Genomic DNA, 21178 nt, shown 5'->3' on the forward strand with positions numbered 1-21178 from the left:
TGGGAGCAGGTGGGAGAAGGCTAAGTGGAGCGTTGGGAATCTCCTGCCTGGGAGTGGGATGGGTGACACAGGGAAGGATCCTAGTGAGTCATTATAGAACCATAGACGCAGGTGCATCACTCTCCCCGCAGTGCCTGAATTCTTGACAAGTGGGCTGAGGATCCGGGGTTAATCACCTCCTCCTAAGGCAAGCAACTTGGGAGCGCCAAGATAATGCAGAGAGAAGACCCTGAGCCTAGCCCTATATTAGCCTGAAGTCTAATGCCCCTCCCAGGTGACAGCCTTGAAGGGAAGGCATGACAGGCACACGCTGAAGTCAAGAGTGTGACCTTGAATCTCCCCTTCTTCCGGATAAATCATGCCCTATCCCTTCCCTGCAGCCCTAACAACTCCGAGCCCCCTTTGTGGCTGGTCCCGGCCTGATGTTTCTTCCAAAGAAACCTCCACCTTCGGTCTCAAGGAAACCTCTCAGAGGCAACGGCATTTACCTGCGGCAGTAAATTGCACGAAACACGGCAAAATGTCTTAAACTGCCTCTGGGTCCATCCATTTACCTCTCCCAGGGTCTCCATAAGCTGCTCAGAATCTCTTCATTCACTGTCTTCTAGCCTCCCTCTTCCCCCAAATTTCCTCCTGAACATTCCAAGGAAAAAGGGAAGAGGGTAGAAAAGGAAGTGAGGAGAAGGAAGGAAGGGAAGCTTACATTATTGAGAGTCTATTATGTTTCAAACACTTATACCATTTAATCTTGATGAAGTAAGTATACTTACTTCAGTTTTATAAGGTAGCCACTGAGACCCAAGATGTCTAAGTAAGCTGCCCAAGGTCACAGAGCAATTCAGTGGCCAACAATGGATTCAGATAGTGACTGTGTCACAGGCCAGGCCCAATTACAATCAAAATAATTCCTATGGTTTTTTTTTTTCCCTTAGATTCCATATATATGTGTTAGCATACTGTATTTGTTTTTCTCTTTCTGACTTACTTCACTCTATATGACAGACTCTAACTCCATCCACCTCACTACAAATAACTCCATTTCGTTTCTTTTTATGGCTGAGTAATATTCCATTGTATATAAGTGCCACATCTTCTTTATCCATTCATTCGATGATGGACACTTAGGTTGCTTCCATGTCGTGGCTATTGTAAATAGAGCTGCAATGAACATCACCTAGAGGGGTGGGATAGGGAGGGTGGGAGGGAGGGAGATGCAAGAGGGAAGAGATATGGGAACATATGTATATGTATAACTGATTCACTTTGTTATACAGCAGAAACTAACACACCATTGTAAAGCAATTATACTCCAATAAAGATGTTAAAAAAATAATAATAATAATAATTCCTATTCTCCTGAGAACCTGAGAGCCAAGTCCCGGGGACTCAAGGGTGGGGCGTTGAATAGGGCAGAAAGGGAGGAGGACACCAGCTGCTCATCTCAGTTTGGCCCTGATTATAACAACTGCTCCAATTAAAGTTCAATTTTATCTCTTTAGAAGGTTTCCTTTATATTCCAAATCTGATGAGAAGTTCACATTCTAAAAATGCAAATCTGTTAGAATATTTAAAATTCAGGTCTTTGGTTATATCTTTTAAGAGACTCTTCCTGTGTTTGCCCTTACTCTTTTGTCTATCTAATTTAATAACCAGGATTTTACTAGGTTTTTGGGGAAATGGGGGATAAAGAAGCCTAAGTTATGAGTCTTATCCATGAGTCTCTCACAATCTGGTTGGAAAGACTAGTAAATTTAATGACATAGATATATTAGATGGTGAGTGACAATATGTGCTTTATACTTCCATACCTTCACATGTGCTGCTCTTACTACCTGAGTGCCCTTCTCTCACTCTGGTCTGTCTAACAAAGCCCGGCTCATTCTTCAAGGTGCAGAGCTCAAGAGGTACCTCTGTGAAGCTTGCCTTGTACTCTTGGTTCCTACTGTAGCAGATTTAATCAATTACTGCATCTTTTATACCGATATCATGTAATACTCTTTGATATTTTACACGCCTCCCTTTGACACTGGAATGTGAGCTACTTGAGGACAGAAATAGAGTTTTCTTTCTTGAATTCCCAGCATATGGCATGGTATTTGAAGCCTAGTAGACAGAAATCAATAATTATAGACTGATGATTATGTAAATAAGTGCTAAATAAAGTGATGCAAATCAGAGACCTCCAGGGAAACCTGATGGAAACTTCATGGAGGGGGTGGAGCTTGCATTGGGTCTTAGAGGATGAATAACATTTGGGGTTGTTGATGCTGCCAAAAGTATAGGAGAAAGTTACCAGCTACAAGGGTAAGACAGAATAAAAGACCAGAAATATACACGAATGTCTTCCCAGACGTTTCATGGTGGTCCTGGTTTCAAGTATCTCACCCTATTGTCAGACATTGCCAGCTTCAGAATGAGGAACATTGTTGCACAGAGAAGAGGGTGTTATTCTGAATCACAGCCCGAGCTGAATGCTCATCATGAACAGAAGGCCTGGGGAGCAGGACTGCCCAATGGGATACCTAGAGTTTTAAACACGAAGAAAGCATAGGATGACTTTATCTGGGGCCCAGCCCAACACTAGGAAGAAGGCCCAGCCATCCTGAAGCACTTAAATTCCCTTTGACAGTTCAACAAACATTTGTGGAAACCTTGCCAGGTACAAGAGGGTCACCCAGCATCAGGACCCCTTCTCATCTCCTCTGCTCTACCTGACCTTCTCCTGAGATCTACTATCCCCTTTGCAGCTGGTGGTTGACTGGACATAAGACTAGGTACATCAAAACTTGCTCTCAGACAGAGGATTTTCAGGGCAGTGAAGGATACTATAATGATGGATACTTGTTACTATACTTTGGTGCAAACCTCTAGGATGTACACCACCAGGAGTGAACCCTCGTATATGAGGACGCTCTGTACTTCCACTCGATTTTGCTGTGACCCTAAAACCGCTCTAAAAAATAAAGTCCTTATAAAATAAAACAAAAATTTGCCCCCAAGAAAGAAGAAGAAGAATAACAATAATAATGCACATATTACATACAGGCGGACACGTTCTTATACGCTCAATGACTGTCTCTGGATATTCTGTTTGATGGTAACAGTGGCTGCTTCTGAAGAGGGGACTTAGTGACTAGGAGTCAAGAGCAGGAGGAGGGTGCCTTTTTATTTTTAGGTTTTATTATTTTGTCAAAATATGAAGTCTAATCCTGTGCAAACATTTACAAGAATCAGCTGATGAATTTTCACAAACTGAACACACCTGTGTAACCAGCACCCAAATCAAGAAACAGAGCATTACTAGCTGCCCCCCCAAGCCTCCTCCCATCAGCTTCCCATCATCACCCCTCACCCGCACCCAGGGTAATCCCTGAGGCAAAGGTGAGATTTCTCCTGATTCTGTACCTTATCTAGATGGAATCTAGGTGTGTGCTTTGCTGTCTGGCTTCTTTTGCTCAGCATTTGTTCTAGAGATTCGTCATCATTGTTGCCTGTAGTTATAGACCATTCACTCTGTTGAACAGCATTCCATTGTATAAATATACCACAGTCGATTTCTCTGTTCTACTAGTGATGGGCATTTGGGTAATTTCCAGTTTAGAGCTATTATGACTATTACTGCCTTGAACATCTCAGACTCATTGTTTGGTGAGACATTTATTTTTATTATTTGTACTGTTTGAATTTTGTATTGTGTGTTTGCATTACTTTTTTTAAAAAACACAGAAAACATGTTTTAAAAACACCTTCTAGGGCATTTTAACTTGGATCAGAGACTTCACTCCTTCCCTGCTGACAAGTAAGCAGAAAAATTAATAACAATAGCTAATATTTACTGAATGCTTACTGAACCAACTCTTTGCAAAACAACAAAAAACCTTTTTATTTTCTCATTTAATTCTCCAAATTATCTGAGTTATAGATACTCTTATTACTCTCATTTTTGACCTATGGAAACTGAGACTGAGGGAGTTTCAATAACTTGCCCAGAGTCATAGTTAGCAAGCGGAGTTCAAACACAGAGTCCCTTGACTCTTGTACTTTAACCTCTGGTGCGCAGTCTCCATTAGACAGGGCTGGGCGTCCAGGGAGCCGGTCAGAAGTGAGGAGGAGGAGCTGAAATACAGCAGCTCCAAACGCCCGCTCAGCCCAGCCCAACAGCATGGATTGTTCTTTTCCCCCTTCATGTCCTAGTTAATCAGATCGTTTTGAACATGAAAGAGAGTGAGATTGGATTTTTACTAAGGTGAAAGAAAGGAATCTGTCCCATCTGATACCTTCAAACCTCTCCAATGTAAACCAGCAGGAAGCACTTCAGTGCAACCTGCATGGCAATTTAATAATTCCCCAAGAATGCCAGCAGATTTGGTAAAGTCACAAGCAATCTGGATCCACCAGCACTTGGGCATAATGAAAAGAGCAGAGTCTTAAGTTCTAGAGCAGAGGTCAGCCAGCTTTTTCTGTTAAGGGCCAGATATTAAACATTTTAGGCTTTGGGGGTCATATGGTCTCTGTCTCAACCAACCACCTCTGCCTTTGTAGCACGAAAGCAGTCACGGACAATATGTGACTGAATGGGCATGGCTGTGTTCCAATAGAACTTTACCTGTGGATACTGAAATTTGAAATTCATATAATTTTCATGTGCCACAGAAAATTTTTCTTCTCTTGATTTTTTCAAAAATTAAAACATTTTTAAAGATTCTTCATCTGAGATAGATGTAAGTTTTTATATTTTATCTTTTTTTATTAGAGAATCCTTGATATGAAATTACTGAGTAGAAAAAAAATGTTTTCAAAATTCTTGGGAAAAAAAAAGATTCTTAGTCTGACAACTGTACAAAAACAGGTGGCAGAGTCTAGAGATCTGGGTTTGAAGCCTGGCTCTACCATTTATTTTTTCTGTGGCTTTCAAAACATTACTTAAATTCTCCTAGCTTCCTTTCTCTCTGGGGAAATGAGCAGAGCAGGTACCATGCATTCAGGTCCTCCTCTGTGGTTAGCACTGAGACATGTGCTTTACTTAATTTAATCCTCATAATGACCACAAGAAGCAGAAATTATATTACTGCCTTTCTTTGGACAGTTATGGTGTTTGTTAGAAAGAGATTATGTACATAATTTTGTCTACCTTGGCCTTCATTGTTTTTTGAGGTTCATCCTCATCATATGCAGAAGTCTCTATGTTGGTTCAATGATAGTGTTCCTGCTTCTTCTAAGATTCTGTGATTTTTTTTTTTTTTTTTTGAGTATCTGTAGTTGTACTGCACTTTAGAGTGAATCTAAAGTCTTGTCTTGTTTCATCTGGTTAGAATTATTCTATTCAATTAGAAGTACATAAAAGTCCAATTTATACTCCAAATTTCACTGAACCAAAGTTGAATGCACACTCTGAGTGGTCACTAATTCTATTTATGTGCAAAGTAGAGTTTGGCTCAGATACGTTCATACAAAATACGGCATTAAATAAGAGAATGTCTGTGAATTGCCTAGCACAATGCCTGGCACAAGGATAGTCTGCCAATATTTGTCCTCATCGTGCTTAAAGACAAGGATCAGACTCAGAGGGCTATTTCTTGGGAAAGGCATCACCTGGAAAGATGAGGCCAAGGCACTTCTTTACTTCCAGGCTCATCTTGTACTCTTCCCAGCCCCAGGCCTGAAATCAACCAACTCCAAGGAGCCACGTAGACTAGGATACATTTGAGTGAAAGGGCTACAGGAACTGTGAATGTTCTAGGGACATCAGCTTATATTCTCAATCTAAGCCCAAATATCCTTTCATACTTCAGTGATTCTCAACTAGAAGCAGTCCTTGGGCATTTAGAAATGGTGGGGCATTTGGAGTTATCACAGAGTCCAGGGATGCGAAATTTCCTGTAATGCACAGAGCAGTCTAGCGTAACAAAGCACGGCCCCTCAAACAGCAACCATGCTAACAAATATCTATCCAATCCCTGAGCCACTCATCACAGCTCGTCTATCTTGAGTTCTGTTCCCTCAAGTATTGGCTTGGTTCTATTCGCCTTGTCAGGCACTCAGTTAACTTAATCACCACCCTCTTCTTAGTGGATGCCAAATGTATTAAATTAACTACCACGCCTTATAGCAGATAAAACAGCCAGTCTTTACTGTTGATCTAGTTTAATCAGAGCCTCAACCACTTATTTATCAATTCTTTTCAGAAAACTATCTTCCAGAAATTGGTTATGAGCTCAGAACTTACCTTACAATGAAGCCCCTTTCATTTCCAGACCATGCAGCACTCCGTCTAGTCATTCAGCCCTGTTCATCGCATCACCCCCCATCAGAGGTACTCAGGGTTTACACCAAGCATTTTACCAAGCAGTTTACATGCATTATCTCATTTAACCTTCACAATAGCCCTATAAATCACGTACTCTTATTATCATATTTTTACAAAGAACCTGATGTTCAGCATGGTTAGTGACATGCCTGAGATGGCACAGCTATTATGTGGCAGAACCAGCATTCAAATCCCTACAGTCAGGCTCCAGGATCCACGCTGCATCCACTGCCTATGACATGTAAGACGTACCCAATAAAATGAAAAATACAAAATAAAACACGAGAGTCATGGAAAATATTAAACTATAACTACGGAGACAACAAAATCAAAAACAAATTTAAGCTTTGAGGTTCTACGAAGTTACTGCGACTGAGCATATTTCATTCTGTGCTTCCTAGTAGCCAAAACTAAGGGTAAAAAGTCCTCAGATATGATTCCTTCCAGCCTTGAGGGAAATGCACCATAAGATGTTTCCTGAGCATGAACACTGATTCTGTGGAGCCTCATATACAGGACTTGGATAAAACTTCAGTAGAATGTTCTCAACAACATCTTTACAGTAAGTGAATCAGTGATTCTCACAGACCTTCAATAGGATCTGAAAGCATGAAGCCTGTTGGAGGACAGAGGGAATGAAAAGTGCCCATTGAACTGAGAAGGCATCTTGAGACCAAAAAAATGAGGCAGGAAGCTCCATATACTCAATGGATCAGTTAATTATAGGGTAACTTACTCACAGGATGGGATCAGGTTCAGGCAGACAACGATCCAGAAACATTCACAGCTGTAGTCCACACTGATGAGGGGCCACTGAGACAATTTTATAGTTAATCTAGGGTATGGGGGTAGGTGCTTGGCAACAGGACATGCATTCCTAACTTAAGATTTATGGATGGGTAACTAGTCTCATGGGCGTCAGGAATATATCAGCGAAGGTTTTCATTGTTTGGGGATGAACAGAGCATAGAGGCTACCTGGTCCTCTATGATTATTAAACAATATATATTAACTACAAAGCCCTTGATGACAGAGAAGTGCACAGTACAGTCCTGGGTAGGGTCAGTGAAATAGGATATTTGCTAAGATCTTAGATTATGCAAAAGGGCAGCCATAAAGACCATCCCAAGACAATGAATGATCTTGTGTCCCTTCCTGCCTTACTTCCTGTTGCAAGTTGGATTCTTTGGGAAACAGATGTTAGAATAGAATTAGGCATGCAAAGGTTTTGGGGGAAGTAACACCTATGAAAAGAAAAGGAAAGAAATAGGAATGGTCAGGAGGACCCATCAGAGCATGATGGCAACCTACAAGATTCTGCCAGCTCATTAAAGGATTCATTAAAGGACTAGACCGTTCTACCTGCACCTCAGGCACTGGCAGAGCTTGGATTAAGAATAACATGATCTCAAGCTGAGGCAAACCTTGAGAATCTAACAGCTGGAGGATGCCAGTGAACCACACTCCTTGCAGCTCGACAGCAATTTCTTTCCTGAAGAGGGATCTGAGCAGTGTATCACCATGTCTGCCTCATGTCCCTATGTACAAATTTATACCTGGTTTCAGCAGGATGAGATGAGAACCAAATATTTCTTGTTATTATTGACCACTTCCGTCCCAACCTGCTACAACTCAGCTGTCCTTGGGCAAGAGTGCAAAGGGGAAAAAAAAAAGACATTCAAAGAACTGTCTCTTGGATAACTGCAAATGGAACTCCCCACCCCTACACTTAGATTTCTAACCATCCCAGGTCATTGATGTCAATTCTTCTTACTAGGAAAACACAATCTCATTAAAAGAGGAAACAAGTTGTCCATTTCTTATATTTATACTGAGTCAATTTGAGTCCTGTGTTGTGCAATGATGACTGAGTACGACCCTGCCTCAAGAAATTTCCCCTTAAAGTGAAGAGGAGAAATAGCAGTGACTCAGTGCCTTATCTTCCCTCATCTCAAGCAAACATTTTCTCTTGCTGAACCTGATGTTTGCACGTACCAGTGTAAGACTTCTTCACCACTCAGCAATGATCAGTGACCGAGGCTGGCCAGTTGGCCTCATTCAATGAGATTCTTGGCTTTTGAGCACAACAGAAGCAAAGGGAATAGGTTTTAGGAGGACTTGGGTTTCTTTAATTAGACACATGATTTTTATTTGTTTGGTGGACCAATGGAGAAAGGAAGACATTAGTGGCATTTTATGACTTGTTAAGACTAATTGAAAAATCTCAGGAACAAAGCTTTCTGTGAAGAGTGCTCTAATGAGAATGGATGTGATGATTATTTACCTAATTGAGCAGTAATGACTGAGGTGCAGGCCACTTTCCCGGGATTAATAAAGAGCTGGGGAGTTGACAGTTTAGGCCATTAAGCTCAGCTAGTGCTTAACCTTGGCGAAGGGCACAGTGCCAGAATCATATTAGTATTGTAAAATGAGCCCAAAACTTAGAGACACAAGAACTTACTTTTTTGAGAAATAATTTTAATTGGCAGTTAAGCACCTGACATCAGTTTGGGCAATGCAAGTTCTATCATTAAAAATCTTTCACATAATGTCTTGAAATCTTGTTTCATTTAGAGTGCTCTCAAGCATATGGTTGCTAAAAAAGAAAAGTGGGAGAAAGTGGGATCCTTAGTAATATCAAAAATAGTTTCTTGTGCAACTGCAAGCAAATAAACTATTATCACCTCCCCTGCTTTAAAAACAAAACAAACAACACTAAAGACATTGAATTGAGCTAGAAGCATCATAAACCCTGGAGATTCACAGTTGAAATTGTTACCCAGAGTGTCCCTACAGTAAAACCAGAGCACCTCTCATCCGTAACCCATAGTTGGAGCTAAAAGGATCTTACATTATCAGAAATGTTGATGTTATAAAAATTGTGTTTGTATTCAATAGCCCCTTATCCAGTGCAACAAATGTTCATGTACTACTCACCTACCAAGAAAAAGAGTTACTCAGCTTGCTAGGTGTTCATTGTTCCAATAGTTCTGCTTTGCATGGGAAAGTTCAAACATCAACTCAGAGCAAGTAGAAATCTAAGAAATGAAGCTTCAACTTGCTCTCTATGCAGAGTGAATCCTACACTGGTGGCCTTGCATTTTCAAGACGTTTGCAAATCTGTTTTATAAGCCAACATTTCCTTCTTTATCTAGCAAGCACTGAGTATCTTGCAAGACACTATAAAAAGGGATGAGACTATAAACATGAGTAAGGCACAGCCACTGTGGTCTTGCAACCTAGCAGAGATCTTAGAATCGAGAGAGCTCTTTTAGAAATCTGCTGAGGGATCAAAATTTCCAATCATGTTCTTCCTTCCAGCATCTGGATTCTGTAATCATTATCTTAATCTACATTGAAGGAGATCGTTAATGTGGCTCAGTCTGCTCTGTGGCACCACCTCTGCTGCAGCCAGCCAATCAAGCAACAGCAGTAATAATGTAGTCATTCACTGAGTGGAAAGTTACCAAGCTCTTACCACTAAATAAGACAATGTTAGGGTCCGGAGACGTGAAGGTGAATTAAAAAATCTCTATCCTCCCATAGTATAGTGGAATTAGAAAGAAATTTTTAAAATGTTAATGTGTTATAGGTACTTCGATAGTAGGGTAGGGAGGAGCCCAGAAGAGGGAATCAGCCCATCTCAGTAGTCTTTAGGAAGAAGAAAAGAAAAGACATCACAAAGGAGGTAACATTGAACTAAACCTAAAAAAAGTCAGGAGATATCCTTCAGGTAGAGGTGCATAAAGAACCTCCTAAGTCAAGGGACCAACATAAAGAAAGGGGCTGGCAGAGGGAACAGCTGGGGATGGTCAAGGGAGTAAGGGCTTCCCAGTAGAAGCTCTCCCAGCTACATCTTAAGTGCCTCACTGGATTAACGAACACTTCCACTCTTTCTGCAAACTAGCAGAAAACACCCTGACTAACTAGCATCCATGACAAGATAGATGGACCCTAATGAGCCTGTCCATTTCTGCTTCCACCTCTTGGGTTATTTGAGTCACAGATGTTTGTTCCCAGTCAGTTTATGCCAGTTGTACTCAATACTGAAATTATATAATTAACATAAACAACATTGAAAAGTTGTTGTTTCTGTGAAAATTAAGTTGGATACTTTGAAAAGACTTGACTTTTTTATTTTTACTGAGTCAGTAAAAGAAGTTGCAATAGAATTAAGCCCAGAGAATGGAAATATAAAAGAATGAAGGAGGATTATAAAAAATCCCTACAGTGAGATTCTGTTTCAAATTGCTTTGCTGATATCTCAAGTTCTCATTCTAATCTAAAGAAACCAGAACTGGAAATCATAAAAAATGCATTATGGAGGTATTTTATGCACACAAAAAAAGATGAGGCATAAAATCAAATAAAAGTCTTGGCCCTGTGTTAAAGAAAAGACAAATAAATGTCCGTGAATGTTTTACTTTAACATATTTTAAGATGAGTTTGTGGGTGTGCTCCCTTTCTTTAACCAATGTTTTGACCAACTAACTGGATGTCACTATTAATGTGCTGGTTGAAAGGGTTTCTCTTGAAGTATGAATTTAGGATAGGATGAGAAAAGATCACACTGAAGAGAAAGGCAGGAAGGATCCAAAAGTCACAACAGGGCATTTGGAGTTTATTCTGTAGACCAGGAATTGGCAAACTACAGCCCACAGGCCAATTTCAGCCCAAAGCCCATTTTTATAAATAGTTTTATTGGGACACAGCCATGCCCATTCAGTTAGAGGAGTGCCCATGGCTGCTTCCACTCTACAATGGCAGAATTGAGGAGTTGTTACAGAGACGGTGTGCAGGTATACAGGCAGGTTTAGGCCATGCCTGCAGGAAAGGCATGAAATGCTGCCCTCCTGCCAGTCACTTCTCTCAATAAAAACCCTAGGCCACTGTGGGACCAAATTCTATTGCCCCCACAGCACAGCGAAGGGCACAGAAACATTAAAAAACCCTCAGTCTTTGGGATGGAGGTATAAAGCAGCTGGTCCAGGATACTATACCAATGCCATTAGAAGTCTCCTACCACTAGGGGAAGAGATTGAAACTCTCTCCCACACACGACCCACCACAGATACAAGGCAGGAGTTTGATTGCCATGGGAGGGAGGAATTGGAACACTGAAAATGTCCCAGCCCCAAGGCCCAGGTGCACAGGTCTATGTGAGACTGAGGCTGAGCCAGGACAAAACAGAGCATTACAACCACCAGTTTAGCAAGCATTGCGTGGTAAATAGTAACAGTGCTACAGGAATACAGATGCATCTGAAAGCCAGGAGTGCAGCATTAAAACCCTCCAGCACCCCAGCTCCCACCATAACAGAGCATCCAAAGAGGAATTTGAAGCCTGTACAGGGTGAGGACGACCACAGCAACAACGTCATTAACCATTAGGGAAATGCACATTGAAGCCATAATGAGAGGCCATTACATACACTGTCAAATGACTGAAAGAAAACATACAGACAATACCAAGTGCTGATAAGGATGCAGAAGCACTGAATCATACTTTTTCGGTGAGCATCACTGTGGTGCAGCAACTCCGGAAAACTGTTGAGCAGTTTCTTATGAAAGGCCATACTTGCCCTATGGCCCAACAGTCTACTCCTGAGCTTTTACCCTGAGGACATGAAAACTTATGTTCACACAAAATCTTAGGAAGCCTGGAAGCAATCCAAACAGAGAGCTTATCCTCCTGTATTTGCAGGAGGCGCCACCATCTACCAGGGCCGCACAAGCCAGCACCTTAACATTGGGTTGGCCTGCAAGTTCGATTGGGTTTTTCCGTAAGATGTCACATAAAACCTGAACGAAATTTTTGGCCAACTCAATACGTTGTCAACTTCTCCCTCTACCTCACCTTTAAAACATCTAATAGTCACCAAATCCTTCTTATTTTACCTTATAAAACATATGTCAATTTTGCATCTTTCTCTATATTTTTACTCCAATTTGACATATACTAGGTACCAGTGATCTTTCCTTTTTTTTTTTTTAACATCTTTATTGGAGTATAATTGCTTTACAATGGTGTGTCAGTTTCTGCTTTATAACAAAGTGAATCAGTTATACATATATATATATATATCCCCATATCTCTTCCCTCTTGGGTCTCCCTCCCTCTCACCCTCCCTATCCCAACTCTCTAGGTGGTCACAAAGCACAGAGCTGATCTCCCTGTGCTCTGCAGCTGCTTCCCACTAGCTATCTATTTTACATTTGGTAATGTATATATGTCCATGCCACTCTCTCACTTTGTCCCAGCTTACCCTTCCCCCTCCCCATATCCTCAAGGCCATTCTCTAGTAGGTCTGCATCTTTATTCCCGTCTTGCCCCTAGGTTCTTCATGACCTTTTTTTTTTTCTTAGATTCCATATATATATGTTAGCATATGGTATCTGTTTTTCTCTTTCTGACTTACTTCACTCAGTATGACAGACTCTAGGTCCATCCACCTCACTACAAAAAACTCAATTTCATTCTTTTTATGGCTGAGTAATATTCCATTGTGTATACGTGCCACATCTTCTTTATCCATTCATCTGTCGACGGACACTTAGGTTGCTTCCATGTCCTAGCTATTGTAAATAGAGCTGCAATGAACATTGTGGTACATGACTCTTTTTGAATTATGGTTTTCTCAGGGTATATGCCCAGTAGTGGGATTGCTGGGTCGTATGGTAGTTCTATTTTTAGTTTTGTAAGGAACCTCCATAATGTTCTCCATAGTGGTTGTATCAATTTACATTCCCACCAACAGTGCAAGAGGGGTCCCTTTTCTCCACACCCTCTCCAGCATTTATTGTTTGTAGATTTTTTGATGATGGCCATTCTGACTGGCGTGAGGTGATACCTCATTGTAGTTTTGGTTTGCATTTCTCTAATGATTAATGATGTTGAGCATTCTTTCACGTGTTTGTTGGCAATCTGTGCATCTTCTTTGGAGAAATGTCTATTTAGGTCTTCTGCCCATTTTTGGACTGGGTTGTTTGTTTTTTTGATATTGAGCTGCATGAGCTGCTTGTAAATTTTGGAGATTAATCCTTTGTCAGTTGCTTCATTTGCAAATATTTTCTCCCATTCTGAGGGTTGTCTTTTCGTCTTGTTTATGGTTTCCCTTGCTGTGCAAAAACTTTTAAGTTTCATTAGGTCCCATTTGTTTATTTTTCTTTTTATTTCCATTTCTCTAGGAGGTGGGTCAAAAAGGATTTTGCTGTGATTTATGTCATGGAGTGTTCTGCCTATGTTTTCCTCTAAGAGTTTTATAGTGTCTGGACTTACATTTAGGTCTTTAATCCATTTTGAGTTTATTTTTGCGTATGGTGTTAGGGAGTGTTCTAATTTCATTCTTTTACATGTAGCTGTCCAGTTTTCCCAGCACCACTTATTGAAGAGGCTGTCTTTTCTCCACTGTATATTCTTGCCTCCTTTATCAAAGATAAGGTGACCATATGTGCATGGGTTTATCTCTGGGCTTTCTATCCTGTTCCATTGATCTATATTTCTGTTTTTGTGCCAGTACCATACTGTCTTGATTACTGTAGCTTTGTCGTATAGTCTGAAGTCAGGGAGCCTGATTCATCCAGCTCCGTCTTTCTTTCTCAAGATTGCTTTGGCTATTCGGGGTCTTTTGTGTTTCCATACAAATTGTGAGATTTTTTGTTCTAGTTCTGTGAAAAATGCCATTGGTAGTTTGATAGGGATTGCATTGAATCTGTAGATTGCTTTGGGTAGTAGAGTCATTTTCACAATGTTGATTCTTCCAATCCAAGAACATGGTATATCTCTCCATCTATTTCTATCATCTTTAATTTCTTTCATCAGTGTCATAATTTTCTGCATACAGGTCTTTTGTCTCCTTAGGTAGGTTTGTTCCTAGATATTTTATTCTTTTTGTTGCAGTGGTAAATGGGAGTGTTTTCTTAATTTCACTTTCAGATTTTTCACCATTAGTGTATAGGAATGCAAGAGATTTCTGTGTATTAATTTTGTATCTTTCTACTTTACCAAATTCATTGATTAGCTCTAGTAGTTTTCTGGTAGCATCTTTAGGATTCTCTATGTATAGTATCATGTCATCTGCAAACAGTGACAGCTTTACTTCCTCTTTTCCGATTTGGATTCCTTTTATTTCTTTTTCTTCTCTGATTGCCGTGGCTAAAACTTCCAAAACTATGTTGAATAATAGTGGTGAGAGTGGGCAACCTTGTCTTGTTCCAGATTTTAGAGGAAATGGTTTCAGTTTTTCACCATTGAGGACGATGTTGGCTGTGGGTTTGTCATATATGGCCTTTATCATGTTGAGGTAAGTTCCCTCTATGCTTACTTTCTGGAGGGTTTTTATCATAAATGGGTGTTGAATTTTGTCGAAAGCTTTCTCTGCATCTGTTGAGATGATCATATGGTTTTTCTCCTTCAATTTGTTAATATGGTGCATCACATTGATTGATTTGCATATATTGAAGAATCCTTGCATTCCTGGGATAAACCCCACTTGATAATGGTGTATGATCCTTTTAATATGCTGTTGGATTCTGTTTGCCAGTATTTTGTTGAGGATTTTTGCATCTATGTTCATCAGTGATATTGGCCTGTAGTTTTCTTTCTTTGTGACATTTTTGTCTGGTTTTGCTATCAGGGTGATGGTGGCCTCATAGAATGAGCTTGGGTGTGTCCTCCCTCTGCTATATTTTGGAAGAGTTTGAGAAGGATGGGTGTTAGCGCTTCTCTAAATGTTTGATAGAATTCGCCTGTGAAGCCATCTGGTCCTGGGCTTTTGTTTGCTGGAAGATTTTTAATCACAGTTTCAATTTCAGTGCTTGTGATTGGTCTGTTCATATTTTCTATTTCTTCCTGGTTCAGTCTCGGAAGCTTGTGCATTTCTAAGAATTTGTCCATTTCTTCCAGGTTGTCCATTTTATTGGCATAGAGTTGCTTGTAGTAATCTCTCATGATCCTTTGTATTTCTGCAGTGTCAGTTGTTACTTCTCATTTTCCATTTCTAATTCTATTGATCTGCGTCTTCTCCCTTTTTTTCTTCATGAGTCTGGCTAATGGTTTATCAATTTTGTTTATCTTCTCAAAGAACCAGCTTTTAGTTTTATTGATCTTTGCTATAGTTTCCTTCATTTCTTTTTCATTTATTTCTCATCTGATCTTTATGATTTCTTTCCTTCTGCTAACTTTGGAGTTTGTTTGTTCTTCTTTCTCTAATTGCTTTAGTGTAAGGTTAGGTTGTTTATTTGAGATGTTTCTTGTTTCTTAAGGTAGGATTGTATTGGTATAAACTTCCCTCTTAGAACTGTTTTTGCTGCATCCCATAGGTTTTGGGTCATCGTGTTTTCATTGTTATGATCTCTTTCTTGAACTTCTGCACAGTTCCCTAACAAATCTAAATGGTAATTCCAGTACTGGACCTACCAAACTGATCTCCCCCTCCCTCCCCGCCACAACCACTACAGTAACTAAAGAAATCTATTTAAAACATATCTGAGTACATAAACATTTAATTGTTCCCTCAGTATATGAAAAAAACAAAAGCTCCTTTAATTGGCACATAAGACCCTAAAATCCCTGGATTCTTGTCTCTCAACGCCCATTTCTTGCCACTTTCAAGCACCTATTTTATGCTTCAACAAATTGTTGTTGTTTCATATGCACAAGCCATTTAATTTCTCATCTCACTTTGTCTCACCCCCCTAACTTTGTTCATGCTGTCATCTATGCCAGAATCAATGTCCTTCCCTCCCTTTTCCCCTGACCTATCCTTACTGACCCTTCAGGGTTCAGCTCAGGTGTCATCTCATTTTGATTTCTCCCCACACCACCCATATTCAGGCTCGGACTGGGAACCCACAAGAACCTGTCAAAGGAACACTGAAGCCTGCCAGGAGCTGGTTTTGGCTTTTCTGAGTGTAACAGTTTCCTAGAATCGTTCACAGAAGAAATTTTAAAAAGCAAGAGTAATACATGGAAGTGATTAAGCCTTTAAAGTGTACCCTTTGTTCCTAAGGTCCTGTTAATTACCATTTAGGAAAGGCTTATTTGCAATGTCCTCAATTACTTAGGCAACTAAATAGCTTTTACCAATCAGATTGAGCAGCATTTGCTTAATAACAAATAACAAATGCAGTGGCACAGTCTATTGATAGTCTCCTCCCGGAGATGGGCTTATTTAAGCTTGAGCTCCAGGGGGAAAGTTTTTTTACTGGAGTACATTATAATTGTTCATAGAGCCACTTAGATCTAGAGAAACATAAGCTTGGGGTATTTTTCCTCATTATTTTTAAATTAAGGAATAAGTAAACCAAAAGAGCATATCCAAGTAACTCCAATGTCCATTCCACTCCTTCAATGAGTCCACATCTGCCATGAAAAGCTCCGTAAAATTCCTATTTGATCAAATCACAAGCCCACAACTCTGAAGACCCTGCTCTCATCTGACCTTCTCAGTTAGAACTTCTCTGACTACCCAGAACTGCCATGAGATTTCTCTCCTCCAATTTTTCTGACAATTTTCTGGTAGTTTCCGTGTGCTTGCCAATGCTTCTAATTGTTGTTACTTATAGAGAAACAAAAAGGAAGAGACAGGCAGAACACTGGTGTTCAATATAAAATGCCAGCTGGGGACTTGGCAAGAGGCAGGCAACACCAGATCGTGGAAGGCTTTGATGCTAAACTAGGGGCTCAGACTTTACCCTATTAATGGTGAAGATCCAGAAAGGGAAGATTTACCCTCCTGCCTCTCAGGTCCTTGACAAAGTGTTATAACTCATCTCCCAAGAAAGTGACCTTAAGTCAGTGAATCAGTCTTAAATTCCAGTCCTATTCATCAATCAGCAGAGAATCCCTGAAGCACTGTTTTGAGAAAGATTCTGGATCACATAATCAATTAAAGTTATTTGTCATGGGGGTGGGGGGAGAAGGAACTTCTAGACGTATAGCATATTTTACCATAGCTTCTGGAGACATCCGTACAACTTATATAGTCTGTAACTATAGAAATGAGCACAAAATCTCTAACCTTGGTCTCATATCTTGGCCTCAATTCCTCTGTAGTTTAACCAACTAAGTCAATGAAATTGATAAATCATGCACTTGACTTTTTCCAAAGGTGGATTTGAAAGGGGAAAGAAGAAGAAAGCAGAGGAACCTGGGGAAGGGGGCCATACCTGGATATAGGGAGGTAACGAGAGGTCCAAGTTGTAAAATGATGGGTGCAGAAAGGGAAATTTTGAGGGGCTTCATGAGAATAAATATTTTCCCTTTCTCAATTTTGCCCTTTATTGATCCTCACACAGTCCTTGTTTTAGTACAGGTCTAAACACCTTTACAACTCCTCTTCTCTGACTTATAAGGTCAACTCTGTGATTAATATAATTCCTCTTCAGTCATTGCAAAACTCCTTCCTAAGTAGCTACATCTGAGTGGTGACAGGCTCTAGTAATAAAGTCAAGTGACTCCTGCCTTGTCTTACATTCCCTCAATGGCCACCTAACAAATCAGAAAAAAAAAAAATCTCCCCAGGAATTCATTTCTACTGTAGCATAGCTGCAAATTTGAAAGAGACTGAAATCAACCACTTGTGTGTTTTTGTTAGACTCTTTCACAGGACTGGTTAACATCTTGACAGATATCATTTGGAGATTCACTGGAGACTTCATGGCACCTGATCTGGTTTGCCGAGTAGTCCGCTATTTGCAGGTATGTAGCACCTTCCAAATGTGATGAGACAAACTGACACCAAAATTAGCTCTTGGACTCTTCATAAGGAAGATAATATAAAACCCTGCACTCTGATGCAACAAACTGCTCACTTCTTCCTAGTTGAAACGAGAAGCAAAATTTCTAAGATTTTTTTCATGTTTTTTTTTTTTTTTTGGTAGTTAAAAATAATACCTATATAAAGAAAATACAAATAAGAAACAATAAGAACATAAACATTCATATTTCAAGCATTAGGTAAAATTTCTGGGTTACTATTCCTTTTGACGTATTCTGGCTGTCTTAGTCCATTCAGGCTGCTATAACAAAAATACCACAGAGTAGGTGGCTTATAAAATATAAACATTTATTTCTCACAGTTCTGGCAGCTGGAAATCCAAGATCAGTGTGCCAGCATGGTCAGGTGAGGGCCGCCTTCCAGACTGCAGATTTCTCATTATTTCCTCATACACCATGACCAATTGGGGTTTATTCCAGGTATGCAAGGCCAGTTCAACATTCAAAATTCAATTGATGTAATTCATAACAACAAAAGGTAAGAAAAGATTATATGATCATATCAATAGATACAGAAAAAGCATTTGACAAAATCCAATACCCACTCATGATAAAAACTCTCAGAAAACTATGCATAGAGAAAAGCTTCGTCAACTTGCTAACAAACATTTACAAAAAACCTACAATTAATCTCATACTTAATGGTGAGAAACTAGAAGGTTTCCTCTTAAGATTGGAAACAAGGCAAGGATGTCTCCTCTCAACACTCCTATCCAGCATCATACTGGAAGTTCCAACTAATTCAAAAGAACTAGAAAAAGAAATAAAAGGTACACAGATTGAGAAAGATGAAATAAAAACATCTTTGTTCACAGATGACAAGTTTGTCTATGTAGACAATTAAGTGAAAACTAGCAAGGTTGCAGAGTACAAGGTTAATATACAGAAGCCAGTTGTTTTTTCATATACCAGCAATAAACAATTTGAAGTTAAAGTTAAAAACACAGTACCATTTATGTTAGCACCAGATATATGAAATATTTAGGTATAAATCTAACAAAATATATCCAAGATCAATATGAAGAAAACTGGAAAAACTCTGTTTAAAAAAATCAAACAATATCTTAAAATGTATAGATATTCCATGTTCATAGATAGGAAGGCTCACTATTGTTAAGATGTTAATTCTTCCCAATGTGAGTTATAAATTCAATGCAATCCCAATCAAATCCTACCAAGTTATTTTATAGATATGGACAAACGCTGAAGTTTAAGGCAAAAGACACAGAATAGCAGATACAATATTGAAAAAGAAGAACATGGTTGGAAGATTGACACTATCTGATTTCAAGAATTACTATAAGGCTACAGAAATCAAGACAGCATGATATTGGAAAAGAATCAACAAACAGATCAATAGAACAGAATAGAGAGCCCAGAAACAGATACACACAAAAAGTCTAACTGATCTTTGACAAAGGAGCAAAGACAATTCAATGGAGAAAGGATAGCCTGTTTAAGAAATGCTGCTGGAGTCATTGGACATCCACTTGCAAAAATAAATAAATAAGAATCCAACCAACTTTACACCTTTCACAAAAACTAACTAAATAAGGATCACAGACTGGAATGAAATATGCCGTACTATAAAACTACTAGAAGATAACATAGGAGAAAATCTAGGGGACTTTGGGTCTTTCAATGATTTTTTTAGATACAACATCAAAAGCACAATCCATAAAAGAAAAAATTGAATGTTGGGGTTTTATGAAAATTTAAAATTTATTCTCTGCAAAAGACACTGTCAAGAGACTGGAAAAACAAGGCACAGAATGGGAAAAAATATGCAAAACATATATTTGATAAAGAATTTATATCCAAAATATATAACAAAATCCTAAAACTCAACAATAAGAATACAAACAACCCTCTTCAAAATGGGCAAAAGAACTGAACAGACACTTCACCAAAGAAGATACACAGATAACAAACAAGCATATGGAAAGAAGTTCAACATTACATGGCATTAGGGAATTACAAAGAAAAACAACAATGAGATACCACTACACACCTATTAGAATGGCTAAAAAATTTTTTTTAATTGACGATATGAAATGGTACTGAGAATGTGTAGCTACAGGAGGTCTCATTCATTTCTTGTGGGAATGCAAAATGGTACACTTTAGAAGACAGTTTCGTAGTTTCTTATAAAATTGAATATACTCTTACCATACGATCTAGCAATTGTGCTCCTAGGTATTTACCTAATTGAGTTGACAACTTATATCCCCATGAAAGCCTGCACAAGAATGTTTATAGCAGTTTTATTCACAATTGCCAGAAACTAAAAGTAAGATACCCCTCAAAAGCTGAATGGATAAATAAACCAAAATGAGCTATCAAGACATGAAAAGTCATGGAGGAATCTTAAATGCACATTGCTAGGTGAAAGAAGCCAGTCTAAAAAGGCTACTTTTGTATGATTATAACTACATGACATTGGAAAAGGAAAAACCATGGAGACAGTAAAAAGATCAGTGGTTGCCAGGGATTTGGAGGGATTGAATAGATAAAGCACAAGGGATTTTTAGGACAGTGAAACTCTTCTGCATGATACTGTAATAATGGATAAATGACATTATGCATTTGTCAAAACCCATGGAACTGTACAACACAAAGAGCGAATCTCAATATAAACCTTGGACTTTAGTTAATAATAATGTATCAATATTGGATCATCAATTTTAAAAAATTGACCACACTAATGTAAGATGTTAATAAGAGGAGAAAGTGTGGGGAAGGGGGGCTAATATGGAAACTCTCTGTCTTATCTGCTCAATTTTTTCTGTAAAAGTAAAATTGTTCTAAAAAATAAAGTATATTGACTTTTTTTTAAAGTCAGTCCAGAGATTCTACTTTAAATGAATCCAATCTGGCATTTTTCTAAATAAAAATTTTTAAGTTTTCTGCATTTAAGTCTCACTTTTCTACAAGGATTTTTTTTTTTTTTTTGGTTTCATATTTCCTAGGTCATTTTTGTCAGAACTGAGGGTGGGGTAGTGAGAATTTAGACATATGTCCTCAAGCTGCCATCTGTTCTACAAATGGTATCCCATATGTTGTTGACGTGTAGAATTTTCATTGTTGACATTT

General features: G+C 39.1%; 1 protein-coding gene across 3 annotated transcripts in view; it reads left to right on the forward strand.

Annotated features, from left to right (window-relative positions):
* Window positions 1-21178, forward strand: part of NPSR1 (neuropeptide S receptor 1) — a 140078-nt gene that overhangs the window by 80418 nt on the left and 38482 nt on the right. For 2 of the 3 annotated variants that reach the window (XM_061197908.1, XM_061197907.1), the window contains exon 3: window positions 17904-18007. The exons of the other annotated variant lie outside the window; for it this stretch is intronic. In XM_061197908.1, the coding sequence (XP_061053891.1) occupies window positions 17904-18007 (104 nt within the window). The remainder of the gene's footprint in view (window positions 1-17903; window positions 18008-21178) is intronic. 3 annotated transcript variants of the gene reach the window in all.

The sequence above is a fragment of the Eubalaena glacialis genome, chromosome 8 (assembly GCF_028564815.1).
Source record: "Eubalaena glacialis isolate mEubGla1 chromosome 8, mEubGla1.1.hap2.+ XY, whole genome shotgun sequence".
Classification (NCBI taxonomy): Eukaryota; Metazoa; Chordata; class Mammalia; order Artiodactyla; family Balaenidae; genus Eubalaena; species Eubalaena glacialis.